The sequence below is a fragment of the Equus quagga genome, chromosome 11 (assembly GCF_021613505.1).
Source record: "Equus quagga isolate Etosha38 chromosome 11, UCLA_HA_Equagga_1.0, whole genome shotgun sequence".
NCBI classification, from domain to species: Eukaryota; Metazoa; Chordata; class Mammalia; order Perissodactyla; family Equidae; genus Equus; species Equus quagga.
This window is the reverse complement of record NC_060277.1, coordinates 78,534,079-78,551,435: the sequence shown is the minus strand read 5'-3', so window position 1 is coordinate 78,551,435 and position 17,357 is coordinate 78,534,079. Positions and strand designations below refer to the sequence as shown.

General features: G+C 59.4%; 1 protein-coding gene across 1 annotated transcript in view; it reads right to left on the bottom strand.

Moving 5' to 3' along the window:
* Window positions 1-17,357, bottom strand: part of TMEM132E (transmembrane protein 132E) — a 136,437-nt gene that overhangs the window by 3,803 nt on the left and 115,277 nt on the right. Inside the window, exons 10-14 of the mRNA XM_046676302.1 lie at window positions 6,715-7,633; window positions 5,388-5,534; window positions 4,916-5,108; window positions 3,910-4,053; window positions 1,320-1,525 (exon numbers count right to left, since the gene is read on the bottom strand). Of these exons, the coding sequence (XP_046532258.1) occupies window positions 1,320-1,525; window positions 3,910-4,053; window positions 4,916-5,108; window positions 5,388-5,534; window positions 6,715-7,633 (1,609 nt within the window). The remainder of the gene's footprint in view (window positions 1-1,319; window positions 1,526-3,909; window positions 4,054-4,915; window positions 5,109-5,387; window positions 5,535-6,714; window positions 7,634-17,357) is intronic.

The following is a 17,357-nucleotide window of genomic DNA, read 5'->3' as shown; positions in this document are numbered from 1 at the left end:
GCGTGCAGGGCACAGCCGGCTTCCTCTTGCTACTTATAGCAACATGGGGGAGGAGAGAGAAACTGAGGGAGGAGCCAGGACTTGACTCGGGAACCCTCAGCCTATGCAGACTGCCCCCTAAGATCGGGAGACTCGCTGCCAGAAGAGCCTGCCCTGGAGAGAGAGTGAAGAATGTGGCTAGCGCTTCAAAGGATCAAACAACCCGGAACAGTCCTCATCCAGAGGGCCCTTTTACCCATGTTAACAAATTTAAGCCTCACAGCAATCCTATGAGGGAAGTGTTAACGTGCCCATTTTACAGATGAGGAAACTGAGGCACAGAGAGGTTGTGTAGGTAGCCCAAGGTAACCCAGCTAGTGCACAGCAGAGTCAAGATTTAAACCCAGCTGCCTGGCTCCAGAGTTCACCATATCCTCACTACTCCAAGGAGCAGCCGCATCACCCGGGAGCTGGTCCAAAATGCAGCGTCTCAGGCCGCACTCCAGATTCACCAAATCAGAATCTGCCTTTCAACCGGATCCTCAGGAGATTCCTGCGCACGTGAAGGCCGGTGAGGCTCCGGTCTACACTGCCTTGCTTTTCTGAATCTCTGCAGAGCTGAACTGAGTCCCACTTGGCCGCCTGCTTCTCTCTCGGCCCCGCCCCTCCCGCTGTGGCGCCCGCCACTCCTCCTCTCTTCTCCCGCTGGCTTTCTTTCCAGCAGCCATGAGGGCTGAGTGGAGCGTGCTGAGGACACGCGTACATGCCCCACAGATGGGCATTCGAGTGTGTGAGTCACTGTGTGCCTGGGCTCACGCACTCACAAGTGAGCCCCTGGTGTGCCCAGGCTGGGGCACTTGTGTGCAGGTGGGCGTGCACCTGGGTTGGTGTGTCCGCTCCATTTTGTCTGCTGCTTCCTTGCTCTCTTACCCTGTCTCCCTGGCCAACTCCTTTCCACTCATTCTTTAAGACTTAGCTCAAGAGTCACCTCTTCCAGGAAGCCTGCCTTGACTCCTCCTGGAGGAAGGGGTGGTTCTCTCTTTTGTGCCACTCCATTCCCTGCACACAGGGCTTCCCTCGTCCACCAGGCTCTGTGGCATATACGTGACAGCTTCCCTGATGGACCCAGAGCTTGGCTGGGGCAGGCACTGGCCACACTCACCCCATGTCTTAAGCACCCGTCAGTACCTCACACACAGTAGCTACTCAATAAAAGTTTGTTGACTGTATAATCGAGCTGCAGACTGTCCCTAGGACCTTATACCCACATGCGGAGCAGACTGCGTGCGGGGCTGTCGCCTGTGCGCGCCCCAAGGATCCGCCACGTGGAGGGGCTGTACCTCCTGTCGGGGAGGATGGGTACCCTCCAGCCCTTCACTTGGCTCAGGCGGGCGTCGGAGAGCTCGATGTGCAGGGGCAGCTTGGGGACCCAGACTGTCATTTCCAGGGGGGCACTGAGGACATCGTAGCGAAAGGTGACCCTGGCGTTCATGGACCCGCGAGACTCCTTTCCGCTGACGAACACGTAGTCGCAGCTGCTGGACACCTGGGGAGGGGAGGGAGGCTGGTTGGCCGTCTCGCCCTGCAGGTCATCCTGGGGGGTGGTGCAGGGGCTTCAGTCTGACAAGCAGGGCCAGAAGGCTGCTGGAGAGAGAGAGTGCCCGTCACGTGAGGCCCGAGGGGACAGCCAGGCGCCTCATCTGATTCCTCGGAGCAGCGTCAGCCTGGGGCGCCCCTGCTTCCACCCCGTTTTTAAGGGATCATCTTGTAGTGGCCACTGTGGGAGGTTTTGGCTCCTAGGCAAGGAGGCGACATGCAGGTGTTTTTGCGAGGAGCTGCTTCTGAGGGGCCAGGCAACACCTCGGAGGAGCCTTGAGGCTGAGGGCCCCCAGGGCTGGCTGCCTGGGCTCTGGAGCAGGTGTCTCACGGGTGGAGCCCTCCACAGGACAAAGGAGCAGCCCGTCCCGGGCAGGTCACTGGTGCTCAGCTGGCCACCAGGAAGGTTTCGTGGAGGGGGTGCAGGGTGAGAGGCAGGCCCACAGCCCTCCAGGCCCCTGTGGCCCAGTGGCCCCAGGAGAACGGGCAGCTGGTTCATTTCAGGCCAGGGGGCTGCTCAGGCCAGGGGCGGAGATGAGAGAAGGGGGGGGAAATCAGGACCAGGGCACGCCGGGCACAGACAGCTGGATGGCTGCCGCCAGGGGTGCGGCTTTGCAAATGCACGCCACTTGGATCCCGACTCGCCTTCTCAGAGGTTCCCGGCTGGGCACGTGCCACGGAACACATCTTGGAGGATGCCCGTGCCCACTCACAGAGGCAGCACTGCCAGTGCTTCCGGGCAGATGCAGATGGGCGTATGTGTCAAATGTGCCCACGGGCACACCTGGGACACCCTGGAGGGAAACCTGCATGCGATGCGTTTAGGTGCTCCTGCCGGTCCGTGCCCGTGGGGACACAGCCTCGTCGTGGGAGGAGGGTCGATCACGCAGCCTGTGGGCTGATAACACCCTGAGGGCTCCAGTGGGAGGTGGGGAGGGTGCTGGGACCGTGGCTCATCTGTGGAGCTGGGCCCATGGACCATCCCGAACTCCTGCTAGCTCTCTTCATTGTCCGGGGGTGGGGATGGACAGAAGTGGGATAGCGGCCCTACCAGAAATGCCCATTTCCCACTGTGGAAGGCAGAGAATTCCATCTGAAGGCTGGCAAGTTCCGTTTAGAATGTTGGCAAACTCCATAAAGAACCTGAGCGTATTTCCTGAGAAGGGAAACTGATTCCATGCGGAATCGTCGCTAATTCCCTTTGTCCCAAAGCCATCACAAGACTTTGTTCTGGTCTGCTCTGGGGCTGGGGTGGGGGGTCTGGGAGCAGGCTGCTTCCTGCCTGTCCCCGCCTGCCAGCAATGGAAAGGCTCCAGGCCCGGCCAGGCATCCCCTCTGCAGGAGGTGACAGGCTGGGGACCAGGTCATCTGCCCTGGCTCACCTGGAGGGCCTTCTTCCTGGAAGGGGGATGAGCCTCTGGCTCCCAGGCCTGGAGGGATCCAGGGGCTGGAGAGAGCACACTCTGGGTCAGCCCCAGAGAGCCACAGGGGGAGGGACGCCCACCTCCCCCTCCTCCCGCGCTCTTTCAAGCTGTATTGACAGGAACAGGAGAGAGATTTGGCTGTCTCATCATTTGATTTTGGCATCTGCTGGAGGCTGGCATTGCAAACAGCTCACCCACCCCACAGGTTCCAGGGCGTCCAGACACCCTCCCGCATTACTGCCCGCTCCACTGCCTCTGACGGCTGTCCTAAGCGGGGGGAAGGGGCAAATCTGGAGGCCCTCCTGGAGGAGGTGGCGAGCAGGGCCACTGGAGTCAGATCATGCCCTGTTTGCTGGGCCGTGGAGGCCCCGGGGCCCAGAGTGGGCCTCTGGGGAGGAGCTGAGGGAGAGGCCTTCAGGAGTTGGAGGGGTGTGGGGGTTGGGCCTTCAGTCCCAGCCTAACTCATGTGCTTCTGGGGGCTTCCTCCCCATGCTGGGTCTCCTCCACTCAGTCCCCAGCACCCAGGGGCAGGGCGTGTCTCTGAGGGGTCCACCCCCACCCTCGGCCACCTGACCCGGTGTCTGTCGCACAGCAGGGCTCAGTGACGACTTGCTAGATTAGACTGAGTTCAGGTTGTCAGTGCCCCCTTCTCCCCTCGGCCTGCCCAACGGTCTCAAGCATGTTCCTGCAGGAAGCCCTCCAGGACTGGCAGAGCGGTACCCAGGGCTCTCCCTCACCCCATCAGACACGGATGCCTGCAGCTCTTCCCCACACCTGCACCCCATTCCCTCCCTCCCATGTCCCTCCTCAGGGGACATGCCTGGGATGTGAATTCCCCACTGGCTTGGGGTTCCGCTCCGCCCTGCAGCTCAGGGCTTCTTCTCAGGGGCCCCACCTTCAGGAAGCCCACCTTGATGATGTCCTCATTGTCAGACTCGCATTCCACCAGGGCAGACACATCAAGGACGAGGCCGGTCACTTCAATGGCAATGACCTTGACAGGGATGGCCACCGTCCGGCCAGTCAGGATGGCCGTGTTGATGATCTCTGTGTCCTGTGGGGAGGAGAGGAGGGTGGGGCTCTGCTGAGCCGGGGTGCTTGCGGTCCCCTGTTCTCCCAGGACACAGCAGCCAGGGCCCCGGGTTCTAGCTGTCCCCATTCCTCAGATGTGCGTCCTTCCCGTGGGGACACCTGCACACACGGGCAGAGACGTGAATCCATTCAGCCTCCCTTGCCTTCTCAGATGTGCTGCCACTCGGACTTGTGCAGTAGCCTTCAGGGTCCGCCCTGCGCTGCCACCAGAACACAATCCTTCCCCAGTCCCCTGCCATCTTCTGTCAACATCTTCCCTGCTCCTCAGGACTCACAGGTGACGTCCCACGCAGTTGCCTGGTTCTTCCAGGCGCCCCTGGGCTGGCCCCAGACCATCATCGCAGCCTTCCCACCCCACTGTACTAATCCTAAGTCCACTGCCCCTTTGAACAAAGGACTCATATTCCCATCACTGCACCTCCGCCCACGTGATCCCTGGCCTGGAGCACCGGCTCGCCATCTTCCATTGCATGAGCCCTTCCTCCCATGGGACCTTCAAGGTTCAACTGCATGCCACCTCCTCCAGGAAGCTGCCCTGAGTGGTCCCTCCATGGGGACTTCTCGCCCCTCTGTCCCCCTCGGCAGCTGCCGTCCCACTGCAGCAGCAGGCAGGGAGCACCGCCCGCCTTCTGTGAGTGCACACACACTCACAATGCCTTTACACACGGGCACATCTGGGCTCGGGAGGTGGCCACACGCTCAGGCGCTGGCTCCTGTGCACACGTGCACCGACCTACACGCACCCTCGGCTGTGCGCGTTCCCATCACACACGCGCCCGTGACCCCCACGGGCACCCACAGGCCCGGTCGGCCTCCCCGCTCACCATGGCCAGGGGCAGGATGGCCTGCACATCCCGCTGGATGACCGTCAGCTCGGTGACGGCGCGCTCCAGGTCGGGCAGGGCGCCGTGGCCGCGGTAGTCGATGTGCCACATGATCCTGCGCTTCACCGACTGGCTGGTGAAGTTCTCCATCTCGAAGTCCAGCTGCAGGATCTCCAGGGGCCCCTGGCCCTCCCTGCGGGGCGAGGCGAGGTGAGCAGAGCTGAGGGGGGAGGGCTGGGAGCTGCTCAGGAGCCCTGAGACCCCAGGGGGGGACCCCGGCCCTCCACTGCAGCCTGCCGGCTGGGGCCCTCTGAGCCTTCTGCAGACCCCCGGGGTGCCCCAGCCTGGACTCTGAGTCCCCACAAACTAAGCCCCAGCCCCCCACAAGCCTGGCCCCCTCCACCGAGAACTCCCCAGCCCCTCAAGGCGCCTGTTCTGCAAAGAGGCGGGCAGAGGCGCCACCTCGGCTCACCAGGGGGGTAGGGGTGTGCCCTGGGCCCAGGTCACATCCACGGTGGCTGTGGAGTGCTTGGCCCCAGTCAGCAGCTCCGAGGTCACGTGCCACTGGCCGCTCCGTGACTTGGTGCCTAGAAGGGTCACACCCTTCTTGGCCTTCACCCTGGACAAAGGAGGAGGAAGAAGAGGGAGAGGGTCAGCCTAGGGCCCAGTGGCTGCCCACCTGGCCACCACCCCTTCTGGGGCTGGGAGTGGGGGAGCAGGTGAGTGAGGGACCCTGAGCCCGGGACTCAAAGCTTGAGACTAACTTGGGGAGTCTGGTGTCCCACAGCTGCAACCTCTGACCCTTGGTGGCAGCTGCAGTCACTTCTCCCATCTCTCTGCCAAGTCGTTACCTCACCTCTACTTGCATACCTTAGTGACGGGGTACTCACTACTTCTGCACACATCCCATTCCATTTTCAGAAAGCCTCTACGGACCAGAAACTTCTTCCTTATGTTTAGCTGAAATATAATACCCATGGTTTCTGCTCGGGCAAGAGAGAACGATTCTCCTCTATCTTAAGTGTAACAGTTCTTCAGAAAGCTGGGAACGAGCAGGTGTTCTCTGAGTCTTCATTCTCTAGGCCTCAAATCTCCAGCTCCTCCAATAGTTGCTTTTTTGCCATAGTTTCAAGTCACTCATATCCTAGTCACCCACCTCTGGACACTGAACACATAAGGTGTAGCGTCCTCTACTAAATACAACACTTCAGCTGTGCTCTAATTAATGGTGACTCAAGCAGGGTGATTATCACCTTCCTAATTCTACACACTCTACTCCTATTAATGCAGCCCAAAATCTCTGACGACTGATTTAACCCATATTCACCTTCAGGTATCAATCATTGAATCAGGCATGATCCTTTCCAGAAATATTTAAACTTTAAGGTAGTACACTCAGGAGAGAGGGCCATACTTAACTCAAAGAAATTGGAGGCTAATGGTGATGTTTCAGGTTCTACACATACTGCTTGGGGAGGGGGTGGGGCATTTGGGTGGAGCCTTTCCTATAAATCACCCAACAAGGCTCAGACCACGGATTCCCACTGTGAGACATCACTCTGCTTTGTGGGGATGCCTCACGATTTAATGATCTGTGAGATATGGAGGTAGGGGCAGCAATGTTGTTGCCATTAGACGGATGCCAACACGGAGGCTCCAATGAGCCAGGTGTCCTCCTGCGGTCAGTCAAGTGATAAACGGAAGAGCTGGGATCCGGACGCGGCACGAGCCCCTGCAAGGCGTCAGGTATGCGCTTGAGCTCGGAAGGGATGCCAGCCCCCCAGCCCCTGACCCCGTACCTGAGTGTGAAGTGCTCCAGGCTGGGGCTGGAGGGGGCGGAGGAGTTGGGGGCCAGGTAGAGCAGGATGCTGAGCACCTCCCCGGGCTTGAGGGGTCGGTCGGGCAGGCGGATCATCAGGTTGCTGTCCAGCCTGTGCTCCTGCAGGGCCCTCTTGGGGGGCGGCCGGAAGAGGCTGATGCTCCCGATGCGCAGCAGGGGGTGCTGCGTAGGGCTCTCCGCCCGGGCCCCCGTGCCGGGCCCCGCCCCCCGCCGGACGCCCCCGCAGCCCCCAGCCGCATCCGGGGCGTGCAGGGTGTAGTAGAGCTCGGCCTGCTGGCTCTCCCCGGCCGTCTCGGCCTCCAGCCCATCCTGGGACTTGCGGCGGGCGGCGGGGGCCGGGGGCCCGAACCAGGCCAGGGGCAGCTCGGCACGCACGAGGCAGGTGGCCAGGCCCCCGCTGAGGCGGCAGGAGCTCTTGACCTCCCGGGCGTCCCGGAAGGCGTGCAGGCGGACGCAGGGCAGCCGCTCGGTGACGCCAAAGTCGTCCCAGTCCCGGCCGGCCACGTAGAACAGCACCTGAGCCACGGGCTGCGAGGCAGGCACGCGGGTGCGCACGATGAAGGCCCGCACCTTCCAGTTGACCGTCAGGCGCTCGGGGATGTCCAGGGTGCTGGACGGCTGCAGGAGCTCCCGGGCCACCGCCTGGCTGGTGCTGAAGGGCCCCAGGGAGACGTTGAGGACGGGCAGCTCCTTGGTCTGGAACACCACGAAGGGCTCGGAGCGCTGCAGGGAGCCATTGGTGACCGTGGGCGGCGGGGGCCGTGTCTCCCGCAGGAAGAAGGCCAGCCGAGTGTGCGACAGGCGGTAGCTGACCGGCAGCACCGGGCTGGCCTGTGGCCCCGGAGGGCTGGGACTGGCCGGGTGGGAGCGGCTGGAAGCTGGGGACAGAATAAAGAGGCCCAGAGCCGTGAGGAGAGGCTGCACTCGGACCCCAGGGCACCCCCACTTCCCACCCTCGCAGAGAGCCATCCACTCCAGGCAGCCTCGACATCCCCAGGTGGCTCCGGGGCCAAGCTGCCCAGGTGAAGCTGTTTTCTGTGAGGAAAATTGGCCCTGAGCTAACCTCTGTGCCATTCTTCCTCTATTTTATGTGGCATGGCACCCACATAAATAGCTTGAGGATCGGTGCTAAGTCCGTGCCCGGGATCTGAACCTGTGGACCCTGGGCCTCCCCGAGTAGAGCTCGCCAACTTAACCACTACACACCCCGGCGGGCCCCTGCTTCATTTCTTTATCTGCAACATGGGGGTAAAGCTAATTCCAACGCAAAGCATCATGGAGCTTTCAAGAGGTGTTTTCCCCAGGTATCCGCAATGTAAGACAGGTATAACAATTCTTCCTGCCTCCATGTGCCATGGTGAGGACTCACCGAGCAGTGTGCATAGAGGGCTGAGAGCCCAGGGTGGCCCCCAGGAAGCGCTGACTCCTACCACTGTCCCCGTGCTCAGCAGGCGACAGGCATTAGCTCCTCTGATACTCAGATCGATCCCTTGAGCCAGGTGTGATTACCGTCTCCATCCATTCAACCAGGTTCCTATCAATTAACTTCTCTTTTTGAGAACCTATTCTTACCCCTTACGGATCAAGGCACAAGATGCTTTAAGCAAATTACCCAAGTGACAGAAGGCTAAGGGGCCAGCGGCAGGATTTGAACCTGGGGCCACCTGACTTTCAAACCCAAGCCCTTTACTGCCCCAGCTGCCTCAGATGGGGCCGGGTCCCAGGGAGCCCATCACCCTTAGTCCCTCTAGACACTACCGCACTATATTCACGGGGGATTTGATCCTCGTCTCACAAACCCCGATGTGGCCCCAGGTTGGACTTCTCCCTCCTCTCAGCCCGCCCCCAACCTCCCAGAATCCTGCTAAGTTTGAGCGATCCCACCTCTCCATGCGCTGGTATGTCCCGGGCTGCCCCCTGTCCTGCGTCCCCAGCCCCAGCCCCGGTCTGGCCTCACTCCTGTTGCTATGGCAACGTAACACCACCTGACTGAGTCTCCTGCTCCTCAGCCCGCCCCTCCCTGGCACCCCCTCCCCCACACGGCAGCGGCCAGAGAGATTTGTTTCTCCAGGATGCAAATGGGACCTTGTTGGTCCCTCGCTCCCGGCTCAACCCCTGTCGGTCACTGTCAAGGAACAGGAAGGAACAAGACGTGGAGGTTTGAGACTTGAAAACCAGGTGTGGACTGTCCCGTGGACCCCTCCCTGAGTGGCCGTCCTCTTCTTGAAATCAAAGTGATCAGAATATCGCTGGTCTCGTGGGAGGTTGTGTGGTCATTTGTTTCCTGTTTGAGACTCGAATGAGAAAGCGCTCTTTAAACCACGCGACACCGTGCGAACGTGTGGAAGTTTATTGAAGGATCTCTCCCTTCTGCTTGCAAAATAAAGTCCAAACTCACCTTGCGCCTGAGTGTGGCATTCAAGGCCTCTGCAAGGGGTTCCAGGCCCCGTTTCCCTAGGACTCCTTGTCCCAGGTCCCCACTGCCAGCGCACCTGGACAATCCGGCTTCAGTGCTGGCTGAAACCGCCTCATCTCCCCTCCTTTGCTCATGCTGCGCCCTCAGTGTCCAGTTCCCCCTTTCCTATCTGCACACACCCAAATCTGAATCTTCTTCTGAGGGCCAGGTCGAATGCCACCTCCTCCACGGAGCCCTCCATGATGTGACCTCTACTCCTGGGAATGTCCTCAGAGCTCTGCCCTTCTCTGACGGCACCTTTCATCCTGCCTTGCATGGGAGTTAGTTATCTCCGGGGCCTGGCACTGAGCAGGCACAACCAATCACGGTTGATCTGTACTGAGTCATTCTCAGAGACCTGTGTCCAAGGAGGGGACCCCTAACCGACGCTATGGGGGCTGCTTGCAGGTTACGCACGTTTATCATTTTAGTACTGTTGACGAAACCTCGACAGCTCCACAAACGCTCACACCCCACTCCTCATAAATGCAAGGAGCTAAAATTCCCTGCTCTTGAGGCTCTGGTGTCTCGTCCTGTTTTTTAAATCTGTAGTTTAATTTCCTCATTTAAAAAATGAGGCAATGGGCTTGGGGCATGCAAAGGCCCTGGGGTCAGGTGTTCTAAGAGGAGTGGCACCTGGTCTCAGTGCGCCTCCTCAGGCTCCTCCTGAGCAGCCCTAAGGACCAGCTGGGGAAACCACTGGCCCTTAGTCCTCTGGGCAGCCCATGCTTTAACCTCCACTTCCAGGAGCACTCTGTCCCCAGGCGCCCTTCCCCACTAGCCGCTCTGCAGCCCTGCAAGGTATGCCGGCCTCTGATGGTGAGGTGGAGGTGGGCAGCCGCGTCCCAGATGACAGGAAGATGTTCAGAGAAAGCCTTCCCGGCTGGTGCCTGGAGTCACCCCAAGAGTCTCTGGGAACGTGTCCCCACCACCTGAAGGCATGCATGCGGGAGCTGGGTGATGACCTGAGCCGAGATTAGCAGTCAACGAGCTGCTTTGGAAGCAGCAGATGCAGACAGACAGACAGAGGGACTCACGGCCCAGGCTTCTCCCAGCCACATTCACTGGGCAAGCTGCTTTCCATTTCGAGCCTCGGTTTCCACCTCTAAGATGGAAGTGGTGACATCAGCCCTGTCACTGGGACGTTGAGAGCGGCTACAAGACCCAGGGGAGGAGGGGGCACGGCTGCCCGTGCTGGGATGTCTGGGGCCTGTGGGGACCAGCCGAGATGCAAGGGGAGGGGCCGAGGTGCTCATCCCTCTCGGGTTGGAGGAGGGCAGCTGGTGCTGGTGAGCTGTGAGTGTGCACTCTCCAGGCCGGGTGGACAGGGTAGCGACATGGAGTCAGACCACTGGTCCTGCCCCGCTCACCATCCCCAGGAGAGGCTGCTAAGTGGCACTTAGTCCCCTTTGACCTCTCACTGTCCCAACCTCACAGCTGGCCATCTGGATCTCCTGGAGGCACGGTGGGTGGGGGCAGGGGCCACCAGATGGGCAGCAGGCTCAGAGGGGCGTGGAGGCGGTGACTGGAGAACCCTGTTTGCATGCACCCTCCGCCCTCAGTAGACTTTTGTTGAATGAATGGAATTCTCTGAATGAGCTGCCCAACACGGGCTGGGATGCTGTAAGGTCAATGAGGCATCCGAGAGGAGCGTGGATGTATGGGGGCGAGCGGGAGGCAGCCCGAGGGCTCCCGGCTTGGGGCGGGGGGCTCTTGAGCCCTCTCAGCAGCCTTGCAGATCAGGAGACTAAGCTTCTAAAAGGAGAAGCAACTAGTAGCAAGGAAGCAGCTTGCTTTCAGAAACGGCTGCCGGAAAAGATGATACTGGCTGCTCTGGTCTTTGTACGTATGTCACCATCACACGCAGCACCCCCTCCCATCACCGCCGTGCATCGCTCTCTCCTCTGGGGCCCCGAGGCCTCCTCTGTGGCGGAGCAGGGGGTCGCTGAGACCCCAGCCCCAATCTCTGCTCTCCGTTCACTTGCTCTGGAGCCTGAAGGAAGTCGCTTGACCTCTCTGGGCCTGGGGAGGTAGGGGAGGCCCTGGAAGGATTCCGGGGTGGTAGGGGCTGCGGGGCAGGAAGGCGAGACTGGTGGAGCTGACAGCAGAGCATTTGGTCAACTTTTTAGAGACACCGGGTGTGCATGTGCTTGTGCACACGTGTGTGTGTGTGTGTGTGCATGTGCTGGCCTGCATCCCACACGGAGCTCTAACCTCCGGACATCACGGAGCAGGGCACGGGCTTGGGAAGCAAAGGTTGCTGCAAGGTTCCTTAAGGAAGGGAGACAGGAGGGGAGGATCAACACAGAGCGAGGTCGGGCCAGGTCCGGAGGCCGGGGAGGAGCTTCAGGGCTGTGACCAGGTGGACGCGACAGCCTGGACCGCCCTGCCTCGGACCCTCAGCACCTCCAGCCTGACTGGGGAGAGCGTTACACACACACGCACACACACTTGTGCTCACACGCAGGCTGGCACAGGCCTGCCCTTCAGCCCCCACACCCTGCACCCCTACTGCTCTGTGGGCCTGGTTCTGGAGCCCGGCCGCCCTGCCTCTCACTCTGCTCCCCTCTGCTCCCCAGACTTGAGCTCCACTGGCCGCGTTTGTACTCTGGCCCCACTGGCCCTCTGGACTAGACCCAGTACTGCCTCTGTCCATGGCCTCAGCTCTCCCAGGAACACTGGTCAGACTCGTCCCCCACCCCATCCCTGTCTACACAGCCTGGGGCTGCAGGAATCGTGTGGGTCCAGCCCTGGCATCCTGCCCCTGCTGCGTCTCCCTATTGAAGGGGCTTCTCCACGTCTTCTCGGGCTGCTGAGGGGTGTTATGGGCGAGGCTGTGCCCCCCACCCCTGAATCCATGTGTGGAAGTCCTAACCTGTAACTCAGGAGGTGACAGTGTTTGGAGGCAGGGTCTTTGAGGAGGTGATTAAGTTAAAACGAGGTCATTAGAGTGGGCCCTGATCCCATAGAGCTGGTGTCCTTAGAAGAAGAGGAGATCAGGACACAGACACAGAGAAGAAAGACCACATGAGGACACAGCGAGAAGACGGCCAGCTACTAGCCGAGCAGGGAGGCCCTGGAGAAACCCGCTCCGCGGGTGCCCTGGTTTTGGACTTGCAGCCGCCAGAAGGTGAGAAAATAGGTTTCCGTTGTTTCAGCCACCGGGCTCCGGCACTGTGTTAGGGCAGCCCGGGCGAACTCACACAGGGGCCTGGCTATTCTGCCCTGCACAGCGGCCTATCCCCCGTAGGACGTGGAGACACCGCCTGGGGATGAAGGCAGGCTGGGACCAAGCGGCTTCTGTACAGGGGATGATGACGGGCATTCCCACACTGCACCTAGCACGGGGCCCTCCCCAGCCAAGCTGAGCCGGCTGCTTCCTGCCACGGTCCCGGGAGGGCACGGCTGGGTCTTTAGGGCTCCGTAACTTAGGATGGGGTGTCTGTGCGTTTGACTGGCCTTCTGTCCCAACCCTGCTCCTCCATCCCCTCTCCTACCAGCTTCTCTGGGCACTGAAGCTGCTCGGTCCCAGGGGCCCTCGGGAGCGCCGGCCCGGGGGTACTTCTGGGCTAAGCTCTGCTGAGAGGCCGCAGCCTTCATTCTCCCTCTCTTGTTCCAGAAGGAGACTAAGGTGTGAACAGAGGCATCACTGGTCCTGTAGAAGGTATCAGACCCCCCAGCACTCAAGAGAAGACTTGCACAGGGGGCGGGGGGTGGGGGTCCCCTCACCCTTTCATGCCCAGCTCAGGCGTCACCTCCTCCCTGAAGCCTTCCCTGATACCTCTCCCTGCCAGCGCCTAGGTGGGGCTTTGTGGCTGCCTGGCTCTGTGCAGCTCTGACTCTGACTGATTGGGAGCTTGGCACTGGGGTGAGAATGAGATTCAAATGATCAACGAGCTGTCTCATTAGTCACTTCTATGAATGTTCCCCGGGGGGCAGGACGCTGGCCCACATGCCCCTTCGCCTGTGCGGAGGTCTCTCAAGCCACCTCCAACGCCAGAAGGCACGTCTTGTTTACGCTGTGGCCTTTCCAGCCGGATCGGGATGTGGGTGGACACTGGGTCTGGGCCAGCTTTGCACAGTGCAAGGCGTGGCACACAGTAGGTGCTTAGCAAATGTTAATTCTACCCTCTGATGGGGATGGGGCACCGGCTCAGGGCCAGCAGCTGGACAGAGGCCCTCCGTTTCCATCTCAGGCTGGCCCTGGTGTCGGGGAGCACAGCGGGGGTCTCTGCTCTCGCCCAGGCTACCTTTGCACCTCCTCCCCAGGCAGAGAGGCCAGCTCCCCTCCCCAGTGAATACATACCTGAATCTGCACTGAGCCGAGGGCCAGGCAGGCCGGGGGCATCTGTGGCCATCTCCCTGCTTCTAATCAAATCAGATGCCTCCTGCTTCTACGTCTAATTGTCCCCAAATTAAAACTAATCGCTTCCAAATCAGAAAAAAAACATTGCCATTAGCTTTGGTGAGTTTGAGGCTGAGGAGCCCAGCAGGGCATGCCAGCAGGGCCCGAGGGCGCTGGGCTGTGCTGGGAGGGGGCACAGCCTGCTCACCTGTGCGCGCACATGCATAAGTGTGTGTGTGTGTGTGTGTGTAAGTGCCACACTAGATGCCAGTGCTTGGGGACCCTCCACAGTTGCTCCTGAACTTGCCTGAATGTAAGAATCAGCCGGAGCTATCAAAACATCGGCAAACGGGTTCCAGGGCGGGACACAGGCTTACAGGACCAGAATTTCTAGGGGAGAGACCTGGCAATCTGTAGGTTTATGCAGCATCCCCGCGGAAGTGTGGAAACACGGCCCCAAGCAGGAAGGGTTGGGGGATGCTGAAGGGGTTGTGACCCCCCCGACATAATGTGGTGACGATGCTGATGATGAAAAAGGCCCCAGAGGCTAGAGCAGTGCGGAGCACCGACAGGCGCCAAGTGTACGAGTGGCTGAACGAACGAACCAGAGGGAGCAAGAGCATGGGATGCAGGGGGCCATGTGGTCCCTGATCAAGAAGCCACGGAGGGGCTATGCCCAGTGACGACCCCCAACCCAGACCTCCAAGCCCACAGGAGGGGTGTCACCTCCAGGGGACATGACCCTGCTCGGGGAGCTGAGTGGCAGAAGCTCTCCACCGTGGGTGCATGGAACAGGGCTGGGACCTGGCGGGGGGCTGCTGGGGTCCAGTCCTGCTCCTCCTTGCTAAGGCCGGACCTGACCTAGGGCAGTCCCTTCTGCTCTCTGGGGCCCTATCTCCCCATCGGCAAAGGAGGAGCGATAACCAACATGCGAGTTCCCGCCGAGCAGGGTGCTGAAGCGGGAAACACCTGCGTCTCCAGAAAGGTTTGGTTGTTTGTTTTAAGTCAGTGACGCCCAGTGTTAGCAAGTGTTTGAAGAAACGGGGCCTTCACATGCGCTCCTCTTGGAGGGGAGACGGGGCAAGTTCTCCAGCAAGCAACTTCAAAACATGTTTTAAAGGCCTTGAAATCGTTTGCTCTTCTTGCCCCAGTAACTCCTGCTTTGGGAATCTAATAAGCAGACATCGGCTCAGAGATTTATGGAAAAAGTTGTTCACCACAATGTTATGTTTATGATAAAAAATTAGAAACACCCTTTCAAAAGCAGAGTTTGGTTATAGAAAACACATGCCTAAGAATGGATGCCAGCAGCCACCGTGGATCAAGTTTTCAAAAAAATATTTACTCAGATGGGAAAATGCTCACAAAATAGTTTGAACTAAACAAAGCGGGATGCAGACCCAGCTAGTCACACGATACCAATTTTATATGAAAATGTGTAGACACGGGGAGGAAATGCATCAAAATGCTAATGGTGGTTATCTCTGGGGGGTGAGGATTATGGGTGATTGTTATTTTTTACTTTATGCTTTTATATATTTCCAGTTGTCTGCAATAAACATGTATTGCTTATAAAATTAGAAAGAAAACAATAAATGTCATTAAAAATGAAGGAAAGTGTTTGAGGCTGTTCCCAGAATTCTTTTTTAAAAAAAGGAAATAAAAAAAAAAGAAAAGAAGAAAGAACCTGTGTGGTTTGGGAGCCACAGAAACTCACATTCAAATCCCAGCTCTGACACTTCCTAGCTGGGTGACCTGGGGCAAGTTACTTAACCTCTCTGAGCCTCAATGTCCACATCCGTAAAATGAGGCTAACAGAACCTATTTCATAGCGTCGTCAGGACTAAATAAGCAAATTACTTGGTGGAGTTTCTGGAACAGTCAGTCATGAGGGTTCATTCATTAATTCATTCAACACTCATTGGTTATTTAGTTCTGAGAGGAGGGAAGTGCTGGCCTGCTTTTCTCCAGCACTTGGTGCATGGTTTAGCTCACAGCAGGTCCTCTGTCAACGTCTGTTAAGTGAAACAGGACAAGTACAGAGAAGACAGGGACACAAAGCAGAGCATCCCAGGGACCTCGAAAATGGCCCAGAGGCTGGAAGGACTGCTCTTGTTGGGAACCTAGAATCCAGCCCCGGAAGCTCTGCCACCAACCCACTGTGTGACGTTGGGCGGTCTCCTCCCTTCTCTGGGCCTCAGTTTCCTCATCTGGGATAGGCGGATAGTCCCTGCCCTGCCTGCCACATGGATGACCTAGGAGTGAGCAGGGCTCTGTGCACAAGGAGTCCTGGGGGGTTCTGGACGAGGCAGGGGTCAGCTGGAGAGAGGGAAGGTGACCGCTGGGCCTGGCAGGCCCGTACGCTGCCCTCCCCTCCCCACAGGACAGGGCCTCTCCATACTGAGCAGTTTGGATCTTGCACAAAGACGCCCCCGGCGGGCCCAGGGGATGCAACCCAGCCCTGCTCTGCTCCCCAAGCCCGGCACCTAGCTTGGTTGTCCATCTAGACAGGTCCCCGCCCAAGGCTGGAGCCGCCATGAACCACCCCGTGGAACAGAGGCCCTGTGGAGGAAAGGGTGCCTCCTGGGGTCTGGGGCCTGAGAGGGATGCACTGCCCCCTGGCACCACTGCACCTCACTCCTCCACCTGGCCACGCCCCTGCCTGAAGCAGCTCCCCGAGGCAGGGCTGTGTCCCCTCAGCCTGGAGGCTCCCGTTTCCTCTGGGCCCCTGCGTGCCTGCAGCCTGGGCTGGGCTGGGAGCAGCAGGAGCTCCAGGGCTCGGCCTGCAGCCAGTGTTTATGGAATAACTAAGCACTCCAGGGGTGGCCCTCGTGGGGGCAGGGGGTACTGAAGCCTCCAGCAGCCCATAGACACCAGGTGGCACTTGCCGCCTCCTTGGAGGCTGTAAATCCTGGAAAGGAAGCTTCCCAATACTGTCACCGCCCCCCAACCTCCCCCCCCCCCCCCAGCAGCAGGATGTTGGAATAAGCTGGTGCCCCTCCCCCACTTTGCCCTGAATCCCCTCCCAGGAGACCCCCTGCCTGCTCACTCACCAGCAGTGCTGGCAACTGACCAGTCACTTCCTGCCATCAGCCTGGGAACTCCCCATCTCCTAGCTGAAGGGATGGCAGGTCCCTTGCCCACATTTTACAGACGAGGAAACTGAGGGTCAGGAGGGCTCCCGTCAGACTGGCTCTGCCATTTATGAGCTGTGTGATCTTGGGCAAATGGCTTAGCATCCTTCTGCCTTGGTTTCCTAAATGGTAAAATGGGGTGATGGCCGCCCTTCTTTCCCTGCGTATGAACCCCAACCCTAACCCCCTCCTGGGCGACTTGCTGCTTAACTAAGGGCTGGCACTCTGCTGCTTTCCTTGTCCCTGGCACCCAGCCCAGAGCCGCATGAATGAATGAATGATTGGGGTGGCTCTGGGAGGTTGTGCCTGCGTGCACGTGCACACACACACACACATACATGCGGTCTGTCCCAGTCTTCCTCTTGCACACACCCCCGCCCTACCTGATCCTGAGACATCCATCCTAACCCTGCCACTCCTTTGGCTCCCACGGCCTAAAACCCTTCCCTCCACCAGAGCAGAGGCTGCCGCTCAGCTCAGCTGTGACCCTTAGAGGAGGGAAGGAGTTAATACTGCTGAGTGAAAGAAGGACGCAGGCTCAGCCAAGCTGGGGGCCAGGAACGCTCCCCCAGGGCCCAAAGGAGGGCTGGGCACCGGAAGGTCAGGCGGCCACGGGACCCCCGGGAGCTGCTGCTGGGACAGCCCTGCGTGCTGGAACTGGCCATCCA